At 42.8% G+C, this 19515-nt stretch overlaps 1 protein-coding gene across 2 annotated transcripts; it reads right to left on the minus strand.

Moving 5' to 3' along the window:
* On the minus strand, positions 1 to 15807 carry ARPC1A (actin related protein 2/3 complex subunit 1A). 2 transcript variants are annotated; one of them, XM_084216484.1, is made up of 10 exons: positions 15671 to 15807; positions 12444 to 12525; positions 11568 to 11672; positions 8928 to 9150; positions 7172 to 7279; positions 4111 to 4323; positions 2859 to 2934; positions 2485 to 2678; positions 1502 to 1592; positions 1 to 384 (listed from the first exon to the last, which is right to left on the minus strand). In XM_084216484.1, exons 2-10 carry the CDS (start codon positions 12505 to 12507, stop codon positions 346 to 348), a joined length of 1113 nt encoding a protein of 370 aa, XP_084072610.1. In that variant the 5' UTR covers positions 12508 to 12525; positions 15671 to 15807; the 3' UTR covers positions 1 to 345. The 2 variants fall into 2 exon arrangements, with proteins under 2 accessions (XP_084072610.1, XP_084072611.1); XM_084216485.1 differs by having other exon boundaries at positions 12444 to 12548.
* Positions 15808 to 19515: the final 3708 nt, after the last annotated feature.

Raw genomic sequence — 19515 nt, forward strand, 5'->3', positions numbered from 1 at the left:
CAGTTTTTCTCTTTTTTATTATTATTATTATTATTTCTAGCAGACAATTTACATAAAATTCCCCTTTTAAGTTAGTGATTCATAACTTCCTGCAATAAACTACTTAAGGAGCAGCTTTGGTAAAGAATGGAATGAAACAACCAACCAAAAAAAAAACAAAACAATCACAGCTGATTTTGAAACCAACACAATTCACCAAATTTAGATTCAAAAGAAAATCTGCCAAGCTGTATTTTCTCAGTGTTTCCAAATATTTCACCTTCCTCCTCCCTTTTCAGGTTTGTGCAGATGTGGGAGCTGCATTCTGTCAAGCAGTTTGTCCTGCTAGATCATGGAAATCCATCTTTACATGATTCGTAGCCCTTGGATGGAGGACTCTAAAGTCTTGAAGGAGAGAAAAAAAATCTTAATTACAACCTGCTGCCATAGCTTAAGCTAAATAGTTCAGTGTAAATGCTAAAAAAAAAACATGTAAAAAACATGAATATTTGAAATTTGACTCAGTCACAGAATCCCAGAATGGTTTGGGTTGGAAGGGACCTTAAAGATCATCTCATTCCAGCCCCTGCCACGGGCAGGGACACATTCCACTGTCCCAGGTGGCTCCAAGCCCCATCCAACCCTGGGCACTTGGCCTTGGGCACTTCCAGGGATCCAGGGGCAGCCACAGCTTCTCTGGGAATCTGTGCCAGGGCCTCCCCACCCTCACAGGGAATAATTTCTTCTTTAAGTAAAGGATTTCTTTCTAATGCAAGAGCCAGAGACCACAACAGTCATTCCATTCAAAATCAGCCATTTACAGGCCAATGATACAGACCCAAAACTGCACTAAAGCAGCTTAGATATCCCCTCAACTTCTTGTTTGACTCCTGTCCCCACCAGAGCCCTCTAGCACCACAGAACACAATCTATTCTTTCCCTAAATCAGATCCCATATCCCAGTTTTGGGAAGACCAACAGGGACCTCTGTTGGCCAGGCCTGAGCAAAGCAAGCATGGACATTAATACATCCTTTTAGCATTTTCAATATTGTATTTTCCAGTTGTCAGAGACAACTTCTTACTCCTTGGGTATGTGGGTATGTTAATTCTGAGAGGACAGGGCCATGTTGTGCAGCAGGACAATGAGCAGAGCCCCATGGGATGGGAGAAGGAAGAGGCAGGGGGTTGTGTTATACTAATTGTTCCAGCCCAACTGTGGCTGAGGCTGAAGAATGAAAGAATTAAGGGGATTCCTACAGGGACATTAAGTAATTCTATTAAAAAGTAAGTCTGTATTATCACCATCTGCTTAACAAACTGCATCTGCATTTGTGCAGATTCTTGGATCAGTTTTTCTTATGGACTTCACTAATGGTTTTGAATATTCCAGTCTGGATTTCCTGCTGCTACTAAAACCTGGCTTGGGGCTGAGCCCCAGGAGTTGATACTAGAGATTGTAAAAAAAAAATCCCCCACCCCAGCTAGTTCACATAAACATGGTAGTAAAAGCACATTTTTACCTTAAAGTCCCAGATGGTCATTGCTCCATCGATGCCGGTGGTGCAGAATTTCCGACAATCCCGTTTGTCTATCTCATAAATAGACACTTGGCTGCAAACAGAGAGTGAGAGCTCCAACACCCATTCCAGAGAGCCAGAAATCTGGGAAATTTGGGTTGAATTCTACTCCTACTCTTTGGATGGAGACATGACTATACCAGAGCCTACACTAGATGCTTGGTAGAATGTCTCAGAAAAATAAGCCAAGAAAAAGATGCTGAAAGCTCTTTAATGGCTTGCTGAGATGAAATGTTTTCCTTGAATAAAGAGAAATTGCTCAACATCCCCAGGGATCACAATTTTTTTAATGCAAAGATATTTTACCCAATTAACCTGAATGAATCCTTTTGATTAACAGAATTGTGGAATGGTTTGGGGTGGAAGAGACATTAGAACTCATCCAGCCCCACTCCCTGCTATGGCCGGGGAGACTTTCCACTATCCCAGGCTGCTCCAACCTGGCCTTGAAAGCTTCCAGGGATGAGGCAGCCACATTTTCTCTGGGCAACCTGTGCCAGGGCCTCCCCACCATGACAAGGAAGGATTTTTCTGCATGTTTAACCTAAATTTCCCCTCTTTCAGTATGAAAACAGTGATACATAATAAATAAATACACATGGCAGTAACATCTGAAACAGGAAGCTGGGATGTGAATTTCAGGTGGATTTTGCTGACTGGATTTTGCAGTGCCACCAGCCTCTTGGGAACTACCCACATATTTGATAAGATAAACCGCGTCCAAGGTACACAACACATTAACCACGAGCAAACAGCTGTAGCCAATGATTAACCAGCACCCACATAAATCCCAGAAACAGAGAGCTGCTGGGGAAAGACCACACGGGATACCAGCTACACCTTTCTGGTACAGCAAACCTAAGGGCTGGCAGCACACGCTGCGTGGAGAACACTGCCTGCCCTGCTGCTGGCAGCAGGACACTCACGTTATACTGTTTTGGTGCAGGGTCTCCAGGGTGGTGTTGCGGTCCTCCGTGGTGGCTCTTTTATCCATGTTGCGGAAGCGCTCCATGGCGGAGATGTTGCGCTGGATGCTCTGTTTGGGAATGTCGAGTTTGGAGACGAAGCTCAGCAAGCCACGCTCGTCACAGTTGAAGAGCATCGGGCAGCAGTCGTGGCCCTGCAAGCAAACACCCGTCAGGAAACAACACCTCAGCATTCCCAGCCTGCCCTTCCAACAGGCAAACACTGACACAGGGCACAGCCTGTTTAGTGTTATTATTAACTGCGCAAAATATGGGGTTTTCTCCCCCTCCAAAACACGACAAAGCTCTGCAAGGAGGAAACAGCAGACACTTACAGCTGCCACCACGCTGTTCTCCGAGACAAAGGACACGCTCAGGAGTGGGAGGAACTCTGTTTTCAGCTGCGAAACCCTGAGCACAAGGACATTTGTTAGAGATTCACTGAAACCTCTCATTTTCGGCTCTAACAAAAAACAGGTACCCTTCCCACGCAAGGATTGCTGGAAAAGTCAAGGTAGCTCCGCTGTCCCGTGGTGACAACAGAAGATTGTAATTTGCAATAAAAAGTTTCAGCCTAATGAAAGTGTGCTGGAAGATGTATAACAAACCAAGTATTCCAGGTGAAAGGCTAACATTACCAAAACTGTGCGTAAACGGGGGCAAGAGTTTAAAAGGAATAACCCCAAAAATGTCTGTTTTGATGAAGATATTAATTTCATTTGAATATAAAAAACACTTGAAGTTTTGATACTTGACATCTTTGCAGAGGGAAAAAGCCTTGATGTTCATTTAAGTCAACTTTTGCGATTTAATGATAAATAAAGACAATTCTTAAACACTTTATAATTAACTATATTCCCTGCCGGGTACTTTGTATCGGTCACAACCACAATTCAAAATTAATCCCAGCAATGCCTGGATGACCACAGAGACTTCTGCTACCAAAACATATGGAGAATCTCATCCTTCCTGGCTGGAAAGCCGAGGACACTGCAAAGTTATGCAGATCAAGAGGAGGAGAAGAAGGAGCAATTGTTATTAAAGTATTTTGTTGGATTGGAAGGTGTAAGTTGAAACCTTGCATCAGCAGCATCTTAAGGACAGCTGTTGAAATTAATAATTCATGAACTTATTTTCCAGATTCTGGTTAGGGATGTGGTCTTAGTGCTGCAGTGAGCATGTTTCTGGATTCTCTTTGAATGGGAATATTGCCTGAAATATTGCTTGGAATATTTTGTATTGCAAATATTGTTTTGAAAAAGGAAATAGTTTCCCTGGTTACTCAGTGGAACATACCTTTTTTCCTAAATGCCTCTTTTTTCCCCTAAAATAAATCAGCTATACCCTCACCAAAGGATTCTTACAAAGAATTTAAATTATATACTCTAAAATTCACAGAAACAAACTTTATTAATAGAATATTTCTATTTATATAAGCCTCAAACAAACTCCCGGAGCCTACAGTAAAACAGGCAGCAGAGGCACGACCCTGCAAGCCCAATATTCCCCAGGGAACCACGGAATCATTAAGGTTGGAAAAGACCTTTAGGACCCTCAGGCTCACAACAGCAGCAAGGGGATACTCACATCATGTTTTTGGAGGCATCAGCCACTGACACGGTGCTGTCATGACTGACCCAGGCCAGGCGGTTGCCGCTGGCGGAGAAGCTCACGCTGTGCACCCACCCTCCGCTGCCTGCGCCCCCAAATTCCGACATCAGCTGCCCAAAAGGCATCTTGGAGCCCCAGGGGGTGCTGGCTGGCTTTTCATCCACTTCCTTAATGTAAGCAGAGAACACCCTGCAAATAAAAAGATTTTGGTGTGAACAAAGAGAAAACAAAGCTCCTGGGAGCACAGGGTGCGTTTCATGTTGGAAGGAGAGAGATGTGTCCTGATTCTCCCAAAATAAAATATTTTGGTGTCTTTGAACAAGCCTGGAAGCAGCAGCATGCAGAGAGAAAGCAGCAGTACAAAGGGTGTAAAGCACACAGGTTTCTCATGAATGCTGTTCTTGTAGCCCTCTCCCTTTTTTCCAGAAGATGGCACAAAAATACACGTTGTCAGTGCATTTTTCCCCGTGCCAAGATTTCCCTTTCATCCTTTTGCAGGGCTAACAGCTCTCCAGAGTCAAGCCTTCAGTTAGAGAAAACCCAGGAATGGCACAGTATAATTAGAAGCTAATACAAACACCTACAAAATTACCCACTCTTTAAGAACATTCCCTTTTTAGCAGGATTTCAAAGAAAGAAATGTGATGTTCTAATGCCAGCAAAGGAGTTCTGAGCCACCTTCTTCCGGCTCATTATTGCAAAAATGCCTTGAAAACCTGAAATACAGCAATGCTTTTATAGATTTTTTTTTCCCCCCAGCACTACAGTTTTTAAGGTATGTTTAAATAGAAAGCCTCCCCCTTTCATCAAATTCCTTCTGCATGATTCAGACATGCCACAATATGGTGTTCTTGACTGTTACCATGGAATTTAATGGGACGTCACAACCATAGGATTTGAGTCCATTGAACAGGAGGAGCAAGGCAGCTACACCATGCTACTACCAGAGGGAAAAAAAAATCAGTGTAAATGAGAAACTATAATCAACTATTCATGGTTGCAGTCACACACAAACAGGAATTATTTTATAGCGAGTTGAAGAAAACGTAGCTTCCCCTTCCCTGTTTTTTATATCTTTTGTATGTGTGGGTAAGCACTTCCAAAGGTACCTATATTCAGCTTATTTCAATAAAGCTGCTCATATGGAATGAGAAGGGTTTAACTGCAGCTACATTAGGTACAGATTTTCAGGGAATTAAGTATGGATATATATTTGGCTCTATTAGTTTAAATATAATCTAATGATAATCCTTTAAAAATCTGAATTTTATAGAGCTACCTAAAAGGATGGTCTCTTAATGTATGGAAGTAGGACAAGATGTTTAAAGCAACAGCCTTTGACACAAGGCAGGAAAATCATACCTAAGTAGGGAAGACCTTGAATTTAACTGTTAGTTAAAAACATAAGAAGTCTTCTCCCTTATTAAAGTCTCCCTATCTTTTAAAACCAAAATCACCTCAGCTTGAAGGGCCCAACCTTCAAAGAATGTTGGGAAATTACTTTCATTCCCTCAGCAAGAACATAAAATCATACTTATATGGTGCTCATAGCTACAGATACGTATGTATTTCAGATAAATATAAGGGGAGCTCATTTATCTTGGCCAAGCACCAAAAATCTCTGCTGAATACCCAGCAATTTGCAGCCTCCTGCCCTCCATTCCTTCCCCAAAATGTTTCCCATTTAGCTGCTTATTATGCGGCAGTGGCTCTGGCAGATCCATTTCCTAATTTCCATCAGAACAGGTGCACACTTCAGGTATCCTTATTTTTTTTAATATGGAATTGAAGGGAGAACTGGAATTCTAGAGATCTGTATTCATCATTTACAAAAGAGAGTATTTTTTCATGGTTTTGGGGAAGAAACAATCATAGAATCCCAGAATGGTTTGGATTGGACACACACACATTTCAGGTCACCTATGTCAAAATCCTGAGGTCCTTTATGAAACCAAATTTAAGAACTTCCACATGTGAAAAGCAGCTGCTTCTGTTTCACATCACCTATTTTGTGACAGGAAGTGAATACATACAGTTTATCTAATTTAAACTGTAAATAAGGCAGGAAAGAACAGACAACTCTCCCCTTTCTTTCCCAGCTTCCATTTAACATCTCTCCTTACATGAAAAGGTATCAAAGGATGGGGTTTAGATATGAGGGTTTCATTCTGAAATAAGGAATGCAATAGTCAGTTCCACCTCCCCCTCCCACTCCTCCTTAGTCATTTTTAGTACACACTTTGAAGCTTAAAAATTGCCCTATTACATAAAGAATTTAAGAAAAGAAGCTTTCATTATCATTCAAGGTACAAGTGATTAAGTCAATGTGGATTCAAGTCAGGCCCTGCAGACTCCCCATGCAGACTTCCCTGCAGTGACCCCAATCACTCAGCACAGAGCAGTTTGCAGGGCCCATCCTCACACTGTAATTTCACAATCAGTTGCAAAGTCTCCCCCATCCATCTCTCACACCAAAAGTCCTTTAACAGCCTTTTTTTTGTTTTTTTAGTGGTCTTCAAAAATCTCTTCCATTGTGTTGAGTCGCAGGTGGATCAATTGCTTGACTCTGCTCCCCACAGGCAAAGGGGAGGAAACAAGAACTCAGAGAAGAAAAGATGGGATAACACCTTTGGAAATGACCAGTTAGTTTGAATTTTGGAAAACTACACCATTAGGATATTGCTTTTTAACCTCTAACTAGCAGTGTTGATGTTCTACAAGATAACACCTGCTAATCCAACTTCAGCCTAATGACCAACTCTCAGCCTAAATGCTGTGTAATGCTGGGAAGGAACCCAGGAATCCCCCAAATTCAGGTGTGTCCCTCAGCAGATCCATGCTGGCTGTGCAAAGTCAGGACACAGCAGCACCAAGGCCAAGGTTTCTCAAGCTGGATATTTTTTTTTTGTTACCAACAACAGTACCCAATGAGCCACCTTTTATTCTAAAAGCAAGTGCAAATACCTGATCAACATGCCCAAGCTACTGATTTGATCCAGTAACCCAAAGTGTAGATAAATGTTTTAGTTTCTCTCACCTGCACTTGAAGTCACAGGATCCTGCAGCCAGCAGGACATTGTTGGGGTGCCAGTCCAGGCTGAGGACAGTGGAACGAATGGGCTTCTTAATGTGTTTGCTCACCCACCTAAAACAAAACCAAACCAAAATAAGACATAAAATTTATATGAACATGTTTTACCTGATTCCCACAAATCCATGAAGCACTCCTCAAAAATATCACTCCCTGTCAAGGGCTAAACACATCAGTTTTGGAAAAAACTTCACGTCCAAATCTTTCACATTCTCTCGTGCAATCTGTGAACTTTATGGTTAGCTTAATTAAACTTTCAAATATTATGAACAAACTCATTGAATATGTATCTCCTCAGCTAAGTCCTATTCCCCTTCAAACTAATTTTTATAATGCATCAGATGGAACTTCTTGATGTGAATTTTGCTCAGAAATTGCCAGGTCTCTTCCCCCAGGGAACACGAGCTCAGCTGGGACTGTGACACTGAGCTAAGCAGCACTATTTTCATGGATCACCAAGCACAAGTCCTTCTCCAGTCCTTCCAATGAATTTTATAGTCACATCTCTTGCCTATTGACTTTTCTACTGTTTAAAAATACAATAACTATAAAACACAACAAGAAAATGGGGGGCCTGCCAACGACCCAACAAGTGCATTCATCTCAATTATCTGCAGTGCAGTGCAAAGTGGTGCTGCTGCTGAATTCATCAATAGTGGCCTAAATATGTCTCAGCAGATTTGGTTTATCTGAACTATTTACAAACTAGTAATGAAATCTATAATTCACTTGATGGCCTTTGGAATGATGGTGCTTTTTCTTTGATTTTACTTCCATCAGGCACAAGTTTTAAGGCTCAAAATTTACAAATTATATTTCTTCAGTATTTGGAGTCTCGATTCTTTTGCAGACAAGTGAGGCAGAGAAAAATATTGATAAGTGAATATGCTGGAAAGCATAAAAGTCCAAAACAATCTTTAAAATGTATTTTGCAGATGGTGTCATTGTTTTTCATCTCCACATGGCAGACTGCACAGAGGACACCTGTGTTTTTGTGCCTGTTTATGCAACCCAAAGTAAGAGATACCCCACACACTGATTTCAGCTGCAGATGATACAGCAAATGTAGCTCCAACACGTGCAGCTACAAAGGGAGAAGACCAGAAGCATTAAGTTTAGATGCTCAAATGAGAAAAATGTTCATGGTGGAAATATCTTTGTGATATTCCTATGTGAAATCTACAAACTGTGGTAAAGGTACACTACAAAATGCAGAACAGGTCAATGACAAGCTGAAACATCTTCTAACAGATCACCCTGGAGATGTGGCAGAATGACAAGAGATGGCCCAAAATAATAGATACAGAAGAAAGACTCCAGTGAAGATTTCTTCATTCATTCTGGCACAAAGAGGGGGAAGGAAATATTTATCTTTTTTCAACCATAGAGTTGTAGTAATGCAATCTTTACTCTGCAGAAATTCTTGCACTTTCAGAAAAGCAACATATGTTTATGGCAGTCAGGCAGAACACATCCACGCCAACTTGTACTGGCTGAAAATAGGCAAAGGCCCTTAGGTGCTACAGCAGAGTGAAGAGAGAGAACCTTATTCACCAAACATTAAAGTCCACAAAAGAACTGATGAGGCCATCCCTCTACATTTCCTGAATATTTCAGGAATTAGTAAAATAGTAACCCAGTTACCAGCATTAAACACCTTCAGCTTTCCCATGCTGACCCCAAAGATACAAAACCAGCTCACCAGTCATTTTCAGACTCAAAGTAGCACACGGATATGAGTCGAGCTCCACTGCCCACAGCAAACTTGTTCTCCAGGGGGGACCACTTGACGAAGGTGGCGGCGCGGTTGATCCTGAGGATGACGAGGGTGGGTTTCCACACGCCGTCCTTCTGGCTCCACACGTAGGCGTTGCGGTCGGCGCCGCACGTCACGATGCGGTCGCTCTTGGGAGCCCAGTCAATACCTGCCAGTGAAAAGGGCACAGGAATTCATTTCCCCCTTCATAATACAGCAAACAGAGATCACTTCACACTTCTCTGTCACAGAATCCCAGAATGGTTTGTGGTGGAAAGATCATCCAGTTCAAACTCTGTGCCAACGCCCATTCACCATCCCAGGTTGCTCCAAGCCCCATCCACTTGGACACTTCCTTGGACAATCCCAGGGATTCAGGGGCAGCCTCAGCTTCTCCAGGCAATCTGAGCCAGGGCCTCACCACCCTCACAGGGAAGAATTTTGCCATATCTAACCTAAATGTGCCCTCTTTCAGTCTGAAGCCATTTCTCTCCTTGCCCTGTCACTGCAGTTCCTGATGAGCTGATCACTGACACAGTTATTATTGTTATCTCATTTCCTTTCATCTCTTATTCTCCAGGAGCTATTTCAAGCTGTTAGGGATACTTGTTTCTCTCTCTAGCTCTCATCAAAACTGCAGATCCCAAATTCCCAGATCCCAAGGATTTGCTGGCTGAGGAAGCTCCGAGGGCTGGCCAACAGGTGGAGCTCTGCAGACCGGCCAAGGCCTGTCCACTAGCACCTTCCAAACCTCTGACTTGTGCAAGATCCCTCTCAACAGCTGAAACTCAGCAATTCTAAAACTGCACAGTCTCTAACAACATTTTGTGCTTGCTGCCAGACTGCAGTCATGATCTAAAGTTTAGACAACAGGGCTTTTTGGTTAGCTGTTATCAACCTTTATGCACTGACACAATGCTTACATTTTTTTCTGTGTCTAAGCTGTGCCACAAGAAAAGTTTACCAAGGAAAAAAAAAAAAACAAATTCAAACAATAAAATAAAATCTTTGATAAAGCTGCTATTGCTTCTTTCCCCTCCTAGGCAATGAAGGATGTTCCCAACTGGAAAGTCTTACGGGAACATTATTTTTCATCTTTTCTCTAGCATCCTTTGGGATGCAGTCCTCAACTCTTCTGCCACAAATCATGTGTCAGTGGTTTTCCATTACTACATTCAGTATTAAAAATATCTCTTAAGCTCACAAACTGAAAGTGGGATAAAAGCTGTGGAAAGAATTTGCACCAATGTTATCATATTATTCATACATTGTTTACTTCAAAATAGGTTTATGCTTAAAATGTGAAGAGCTTGGTAGTCTGAAACTACAGTTACAGGAGTTCTAGCACTGCCTTTGAAAGAGGGACCATCCTGTCTCTCCTTCCTTCTCCTGTCCACCACCTCCCCTCACCAGCCCTGGCACTGTTCTGACTTAGGCCAAGTTCAGATTTTTAGCTTAGCAGAAAACAAGCTCTTCCTGTGAGTGAGGAGAGGCAGCTCACCACAAACCTGAGCCACAAGAAGGACCTTGTCCCCTGTGATCAGGAGCTGCAGTGGCAGCAGCTGACTCACTCCTGTCAGGGGTTACAAGCAGTTTGATCAGTGGATCTCCTGTGTGTAACCACAGCTTAACTCCACTGTTTACAACCTCCACAGTGTTTTGTACTCCAAAGGTCCACACTGTGCAGGAAAGCAGGGAGAGCTCTTCTCCCGGGTCATGAATATTTGGCTTCTAACACTAACAGGTACAAGTAGAATGTCTTAATGGAGACACATTTGATTTGTAAATGCAGACCAAGTGACCCTTCACAAAGAAGCAGGGATAGTTGCACTCTTGGACGGCAAGAATTGGAAAAATTTAATAAAGCTCCTGCAAAATTCTGTTGGACTGACACTTCTGCCCATTAGTGAGCTGAGAAGAGAATTCGCTGCTTTGGGCATGTGCTTGTATTAATTGTTTTCATTTCCATAAGAGAATAAAGCCCTTTCAAAAATATCACCTAATAATAGAAAAGACTGCCACAGAATAATCACATTTTTTAAAATAACACCTTGTGACTCGGTGTGGTAGCTCTTCTTAATTTCCATTATGGATGTACAGGGCCTGCAATAAATGTGCTCAGTGATGGTCTAAGTCCAGGACTGACCACTTCATAAGTTTCTAGAGTCCTTAAAAAAGGGTATTTATTGTTGTTGGAAACCACAAAGCAATTCTACAGTTGTATACTTGATGAAATTTTAGTACTAGCACTTGAAAGGGAACAGCATGCATCACTGTGACACAAGCAGATTACTTCAGTAGACTGAAAATGTGTTCTCATTATGTCATTAGGGATGAAAAATAAGCCATAGATAAGAAAAAATGGCTCAGTGACTCCACTGAAATGTCTGGAAATGAGATAGGGCTTTTCTTCCTAACATTCACTGCCTGCAGTTCAGAAAACTGCTGCAAGGCTCTGTCTAAGTGGGAATGCCAACCTATAAAAAGATCTATTTACTCAACACTTGCAGATTTTCTGTTCAGAATCTCAACTGAGGAAAACAGGAGGGGTTGGAAAAACTCATGTGTGGCTCAGCACATTCTCACCTGTAATGTGTCCATTGTGTTCCTTCAGCTCATGAGCCTTCACCCACTGGTTCCCACTCTTCTTGTAGATGTGCACTTCATGGTTATTAGGGCTAATGGCAATCTCTTGAAAGAAGAAATAAAACAATCCAATTGTACAGAAGGCTTTTCAATAGCAAATGCTATATTTGGAAAGATTTTTCCCATCTAAAACCTCTATTCACAAATTTGAGAGCATTACAAGGGCTTAGTAAATGAAGGGCCAAAATCCCTGGAAAATCTCCAATAATTATGGACAAAGAATCATGGAATGGTTTGGGTTGGAAGGCACCTTTAAGATCATCCAGTTCCAAACCCCTGCCACGGACAGGGACACCTTCCACTATCCCAAGTTGCTCCAAGCACCATCCAACCTGGCCTTGGGTACTTCCAGGCACAGCTTCTCTGGGAATCTCTGCCAGGGCCTCCCCACCCTCTCAGAGAAGAATTTCTTCCCAAAATTCCACCTAACCCTGCCCCCTGACAGTTTGATATTGGTACACACACCATGGTCATGAGTACTCTGCACAGGAAGACAACACATTTGGAACACAACAATCCACATTATATAGAAAACTTGGCCAAGAGGCAAAGCTCTGTGGAACACCAGGAAGACTCAATTACCTCCTATGCCAGAGTTCCAGCAACAGGCCTAGAAAAGCTCAGACTTGGAAGACTTGTGCTTTTTGGACCAGAAGTAGAACATTTAACATGTAGAACATTTAACATGTAGATATGTATCTGATAACACTTTCCATAAATGCGACCCAGAACATCCAAGATCAAAAAGTGACAGCAGAAAGAAAAGAGCAATTGAAAAAAAGATCAATTAAAAATGAAAACGAGCTCATTACTTACGAGTGCGGTCTCTGTTCCAGGCATGGCAGGTGATTGGCTCCAGCAGGAACTGATGCAGAGACATTCCGAGTTAAAGAGATTCCTATGTTGTAAAAAGTGAAAAGGCTGAAAGGTGTAAAATTGAAAACAAAACGCTTCAAAATGAGAGAATTAATAAAACTAAGTTCATCTTCAACATTTACCAAGCATCTTTCAGTGCAGTGTTACAATTTATTTACAGATCACAAGTTGATAAATATAAGGCTGCTCAAGAGCTGCCTGTGTCACAGCCCTAGATGTTTTCAGCAGGATGATGGATTTGCATTGTCCTGCTTACATTAGCTAATTGCAATTGCCCTAAAAGCCAGATACACTTGTTTTTTTGTGTATCCTCACAGACAAGAAGCAGGTCCTCAAGAAAGCTAATAAACCTATTAATTTTACTATGGAAATAGAACAATTAAAAAAATAAATATTTAGGACAAAGGTCAGTGAACTGATTCTAAAGCCTGACTCGTACTCAGGCTCACAGGCAGCACTACAACAAAATTTTTTTTCAAGAAGTCAAACTGATGTGTAACTGATCTGCTGATATATTATTTGATAAAACCATTTATATGTATCCTAGGGAAAAATTACTAAGATTAGTAATTAACTAATTAGTAATTTCTTCAAATTAATTCTAGCACTGAACTATTTGATAATAAGGCTTCTGCCCCATGAAACTCTAAACACTAAAACAAGCTCTAAAACAAGCTGAATCATTAGAGTTTGTGAGTATTTTGTTTAAAAATGGCTAAATACCTACTTGTTGTTTATAATGTTTTTATTATATTATCTTCCATCCATTTATGCTGTCTTTGGTTAATACAGGGCATAGACTAGTGTATTTTTGAAATAAAAATATTTTAGACATTAAAGTATTTTAGATACCAAAATATTTTAGGTATTAAAATACAGTGTTCTATGTGCTGTGTTAACCAGAGCAGCACAAATGGATGGAATATAACACCATAAAAACTCAAAGTCACCTGTAATAATAAAAATGTGCACAGCTCAATACATCCAACTTGGACTTGTCAATTCCTTTTGTATATTCCACTAACTTTCACAGCAATCTATCACTGCCTGATGGATCAAAGCATTTTTACCCCCCACATATCCCTCTTAAAAGAGCTATCTCCGTGATGTCATTCCAAGACATCCACACCCATTACAGCCTGGAATTACAACATACCCAAGTATGGCCATGTTAGCAGAGGGTGGAGACTTCAGGACAAGGTAGGAATTTGGAAGCAAACAGGAAATGAGTGGCAATCCAACAGAAACGTGGGAGTGGAAGAAGGATGAGTGTGCTCTTAGGGAGCTTCAGGAATTACTACCACACCATCAGTTTAACAAATACACTGAGAGTGCTGGATCTTGGAGCAGAGGTGAGACAGTATTTTCACCAATGCAAGTAACTGGAGATATTTTTTATTTTACTTAAGGAAATCAAGCACTGTTATTCTAAAAATATGCAAATTATAGGTTCATTTCAAATGTACTTGAAATACAACTTTTAACAATATGAGCTTTTAGTCCAGCTCAGAACTTTAACCAGCATGATTTTCATGGTTCTTATAATAATCACATTCCACCAATCAAATGAGGTATTTAATACACACAGTCCTGGGCAAAATAATTAATTATTTTTTGTTAAGGTGAAAATGTTGCTATAATCTGGGTCACCTCTGCCCTTGGACATCCATCATTTGAAATTCCACGTGTGGAAGCAAAACACAACTGCAAAGTGCCTTTTCCAGGATCTTGCTTTAGCTCCTGCCAACATTCAGTAGCAGCACATTTCCATATACAGGAAAAGTTCAAGAGCTGTTCCACCAACAAGGAATGCTCAGCCTTTGCTACTCTTTCCGAAATAAAATGTAAAAATATCCAGTCTCCTCTCCCCAAGGAATGCAGCTATTTTGAAACACTTTCTAATACAACTGTAGTATTCTATTCACAGATTTGCATTACATATAAAATATGGTCCCACCCTAACTCTTAGTTCAGGTATTTTTACTCACCTGCCCCCAAAACCTATCCAAAGATGTATGATCCATTCCTTCCCATTGATTGAATTACTTAAGCTCCACAACTGGTTACAAGAGACTTTGTTCCATTTTGGTTTGTTTACAAAGCCATGAAACACAACAGTGATGATAACCTCAAAAAGCAGTGCTATTTCTGTCTCCTGATAGATACAGTGTTATGTTCTTTGGGAAGATAAATATTAAAAAAGTTTTCCAGTTATATTTATTCCTTACTAACAGACAGACAAAATCCAGCTCATATTTCACTAGGGATAATGCTGCTGGCTTTATGATTCTTAACAAATTAATAACCTCAATGCCTTCCTGTCATCCAAACTCAGAATCCCACATGGGGAAGATATTGGTATGACTTTGTTACCAAGTCCGCAGATTTCCCTGAGTTTTATTTCAAATGGAAAGCAACTGACTTTGAATTTCAGTAAAATATTTTAAAAATTTAAAATATTAAAAATAATTAAAAAAAAGGGAAATCTTGCATCTTTGTAGAGCAGTTCTTTCAGTACGAGGCCTGAAAGGATCGAGGCTGGGATGTACAGCACTCAACTGCTGTCACCACTTCTGGGGTGAGAAATATGTGGTGAATGGCCCATTCCTGGACAAGCAGCCCGCCAGGATGCGGACTGAGAAGTGGAGATGGGATGTGTGCGTGTGACAGCGAGAAAGGGATCTTTTTAATCCTTTCCCAGTCTCGGAGCACCTACACCACTTCCAAACACCTGGAAGCCAAGCACCTGCGATGAAGGACAGCCTCCCAGCACTGTCACAGCCTCCCAAGTCACTCAGCGCGGATTTCCCAGGGGGGTGGGTGGCTCATCTCGGGCACCTCCTGACACAAGACACCGTTAGCAGATAAACCCGCCGGGATGGGCACGGATTGTGAGCTGGGCCCTGCCAGCACAGGGCACGGCGGGGGGTACAGCGGGGAATATAGGGGGGCACAGCGGGGGAAACGGGGGGCACCTCCCCGGCCTCGCCTCTCCCCGGCCCCTCAGGGCGAAGGCGTGAGCGGTGCGCACCGCCTCACCCTCAGCACGGCGTCCGCAGCCCCTCGGGGCAGCGATGCTGCGGTGCCTCCCCCCTCGCTCCCCTGACGCCGGCGGGCCCGCAGGCTCCCCCCGCCCGGCGCCCATCGCTGCCGCGGCCGGGACTCACCTGAGGCGGCGGGGGCGGAGCGGGACTCGCGGACTCTGGGCAGTCAACGCGACTCCGCTCCGGCGGCGGGAGAGGCCGAGCGGGCCCGGCTCTGACACGGGCGGCAGGAAACGCGCTGGGCGCCTGCGCCGCCGGCCCTCCCCACACAAAGGGCGGAGCGGCGCCTGCGCGGCCCCTCCGGGCGGGGCGGCCCGGCCGGAGCTGAGGGATTGACGAGGTAAGGAGAGGAATTTAAGGTCATTAAAGTCCGGCTGTCAGCGCACCCCCGCCATTGTGTGCCCTAAAACACGTTAGCTAAGCGACTCTTAAAGGCCGCCAGGGGTGGTGTGTTCGCCGCTTAGCTGGGTAAGCTGGTCCAATGTCTGACCACCCAAACACTGCGAAAAAAAAATAAATTATAACATCTAACTTGACTCTCCAGTGACTCAAGGCCATTTCCTTCAGTCCTCTCACTCCAGGCACGGTAGAAGAGGCTGGATCCCGCCTCAATACACTCTCCTTTGAGATCTACTACTGTAGTCAGCCTGGAGGACAAGTAAAGGAAACAGAGGGAAAAAAGAAGGTTATTTCCCCCTGCCTGGTTGTTTCTCTGAGGAGAAAAAAACAAAGGTGTGGTTATTAATTGTTCCCAATAGATGACTTCCAAAATACGGGGATGCCACAATGCTGGACACACACACGAGATTGGGTCCCAAACAGCAACACTCATAACTCATCCTCCAGGATACATCACAGAGGATCTATACTGCTATAATCACCTGTATAATGGAGACAAAAGGCCACAAATATGAGAGCAAATAAAGCCACACTGAGTGTCCATGAGACTAACCAAACCCAGTTCCCTCAGCCTAAGGTTTTCTAGACCTTTCGTGACCCTTTTGCCCTCCTCTGGACACGCTCCAGCACCTCAATGTCCTTTTTGAAATGAGAGACCAAAACTGAACTCAGCACTCAAGGTGTGGTGTCACCAGTGCCAAGGACAGGGGGACGAACACTGCCCTGGTCCTGCTGGCCACACTGTCCCTGATACAGGGAAAGGTGTCATTGCAGGATGGAAAAGAGCTCCAAGAGAGCTGGAGAGGGACTATGGGCAAGGGATGGAGTGACACGACGCAGGGAATGGCTTCAAACTGCCACAGGGTGAGGTTAGATGGGATATTGGGGAGAAATTCTTCCCTGTGAGGGTGGGCACAGATCCAGAGAAGCTGTGGCTGCCCCTGGGTCCCTGGAAGTATCCAAGGCCAGGCTGGATGGGGCTTGGAGCAAGCTGGGATAGTGGAAGAGGGGGTGGAACTGGATGATCTTTAAGGTCCCTTCCAAACCAAACAATGTCATGATTCTATGATTGAGGGTTGGAATATCAAAATAGTTCATGAGCAATAATTTACCCTACTCTTAATCCCCTAGAAGAATTGCTTCCTCTTTGGGGTCTCATGGTTTGTCTCCTTCAAACTTGTGAGATTTTGCGAGCTCAAGTACAACAACAATGAACAAAAAAGTCTGGGAGAATGGGGAGAGATAAATGAGTCCCAGATATACTGAGGAGCAATAGAGTAGTGAGTTTAATTTCAAGTCTGAGAGAAAATAAACAATTTATAAGCATCTCAAATGAAAAAAAGAAGGTGAATGGTGGCCAGTATGGCTTTGTCAGGAATGAATTGAGCCAATCTAATTTCCTCTTCTGGCAGCATAACAAGGATTGCAGATAAGGGCAAAGCAATGTATGTCATACATCTTGATTTTTAGTAGAGTTTCTGACACTGGCTTGCAGGATATTCTAATAATAAACTGGGAAACCAGTCTGGATGATACTGCTCTAAAGGAGTTGCAAAACTGGTTGAGGGAAGAAGTACTTAATATCAGCGCTTGTACAGGGAATTACCTGTGCATTACTCATCTGTGATGCAATAATGCAATCACTGCATCTGAAGCTGAGATCAAGTTCAGAATAAACACAGTGGCAGAACCAGGGTTCAAAATGGGAGCTCTGTGGTAAAAATGAGATGTGGTTGAGCAGCAGGTGCATTGCTGTTCACTCCAACACCATCAGATTTACACCACTGGGAATGGGGCAGCTGTGCTGCAGGGGAGGGTGGAGGGGCTACTGAGGGTCAAAAGCTGAACAGGAACAAAAAATATATTTTTGCAGATGAGGTAAACACCACACAGCCCTCTGTGGGTAAGAAAATCTGAGTAACACGCACAAAGGAATCCTGCTCTGCCAAGCTGCATTAGAAGAGCATTAGAGCCCTGTGCACCAGAGAAATGGGGATAATTTGGGGGAAAAGGTGGCAGTAAGGATCAGGGTCTTTGAATACATGAGTTCAGCTGAGCCTGTTGAGAGGACAGAAAACTGAGGGAAGATGCTCATAGTCTTGGAAGAGATGAAAGGCTGCTGCTCTGAGGAAAGGAACAATTTGTTCTCTTATGGCCACAGGATAGGGCGAGAAATCATAAACTGAGATAACAGCAAGGCAGATCTGGGTAAAAAATTGTCAGCAAACTGCTTTGAAGTAGTGAAACCCTGTGTTAGGAACTGATCTGACAGGATGGAGGGCTGCTCTGAGAGGTTTTCTAGAATGGATCTGAAATATTAGGATGGCAAAAGTGCAGTAGCAGGTCTTGTATTCAGGAAGGAGGTGAGAGTGGATGGCCTCTGTCAGTGGTCCTGTGGCTCTGTGGCTGCAAGATGTGTAATCAGTGCAGCCCTCGCTGGCTTTACAATAAACCTGCTTCAGCTGCAGGGATTAAAGACACACAACTAGGCCGAGCAGAGTTACATAACTGCAACAAAATTACATTTTAAGTACGGTTTTATGTTTACAAAATAACTTTCACCAGATGGAGGGAGAGCATCTAAATGAGGCGCTCTGCGGAGGTTTTAAGCATTAAAAGCTAAGACCCTGTCTCCAATGCCTCTTCCCAAAGAATTTTCCACCACTGCTCCTGCTGTGGTGTTCATACAATTGCTCTTTGCTAATCCAGGAAGGGTGCTGATGTTTTTGAGATTACAGCCTCACAAGCAAGGCTGAACTGATCTTAGTGAAAGTGGTTTAGATGCAATCTGACCTTAAAGTATATATGAAAAAAAGATTTAAGCTGGGACATCCTCATTCAGGTACAGGGTAGCAGCTAGTCAAAAAGAGATCTTCTGGAAGCAGGCTGTTAGATACACAAACAGGTAATTGGTGAATGAAAAGTCATGCTTTGAGTGCATTCTAGGTGTGCATTGCCACAGGAGCTGTTTTTGCCACTCAGCTTGTTTGAATTTGCTCCTTCTGTGCTCTCTACCCTCCTGTTGTGATGCCTTACATCTTGAGTTTCAGCAGAATACGATGTTCTGCCTTCTCACTGTGAAAAATACAAGTTTTCCCCCATACAATAAACCTAAATAAGGCTATGAATAAAGGCTATTGATGAGAGGAATTATTTGCAAGAGATGACCTGGATCACATCTCCCATCCTTGACCTGAAGAATCTTTAATCTCTGTTAGCACAGATCCGTCACAAAATGTTGGATGTATTCCATCATTCCAGATAAACCAGGGATGTATTATTTGCAAGATTTTGAGTCTGACACACAAATAATTCTTTTGCCTGCAGATTCTTTCACACTCTGTCTTCTATTCTATTCTTTCAAGAAAATATTTAGCCCTTACTGTGCATCCATTTGGGGAGAAGAAGGATGCTGCTCCTTTTCCCTTTCTGTTTTACCATTAGTGAAAGCATCTGTACTATCCATTAGCTGTTCCAGGAGTACCTCTGTGCCTAAAGAGACTTGTGGAATATCTGTGTTCCTTTTCTCAGTGAACACCAGCATGAGTCAGCTGCTGTTGAGAACACAC

The sequence above is a fragment of the Fringilla coelebs genome (assembly GCF_963513975.1).
Source record: "Fringilla coelebs genome assembly, chromosome: 16".
Taxonomy (NCBI): Eukaryota; Metazoa; Chordata; class Aves; order Passeriformes; family Fringillidae; genus Fringilla; species Fringilla coelebs.

Bases quoted from the DNA above. Each gene is read 5' to 3' on its own strand.
- ARPC1A (XM_084216484.1), bottom strand. From the start codon at position 12,507: ATGTCTCTGCATCAGTTCCTGCTGGAGCCAATCACCTGCCATGCCTGG. The intron at 11,673-12,443 runs GTAAGTAATGAG...TCTTCTTTCAAG, and splicing joins CTGGAACAGAGACCGCACTC to AGATTGCCATTAGCCCTAAT. The intron at 1,593-2,484 runs GTGAGTGTCCTG...CTCTGTTTGCAG, and splicing joins CTGCACCAAAACAGTATAAC to CCAAGTGTCTATTTATGAGA.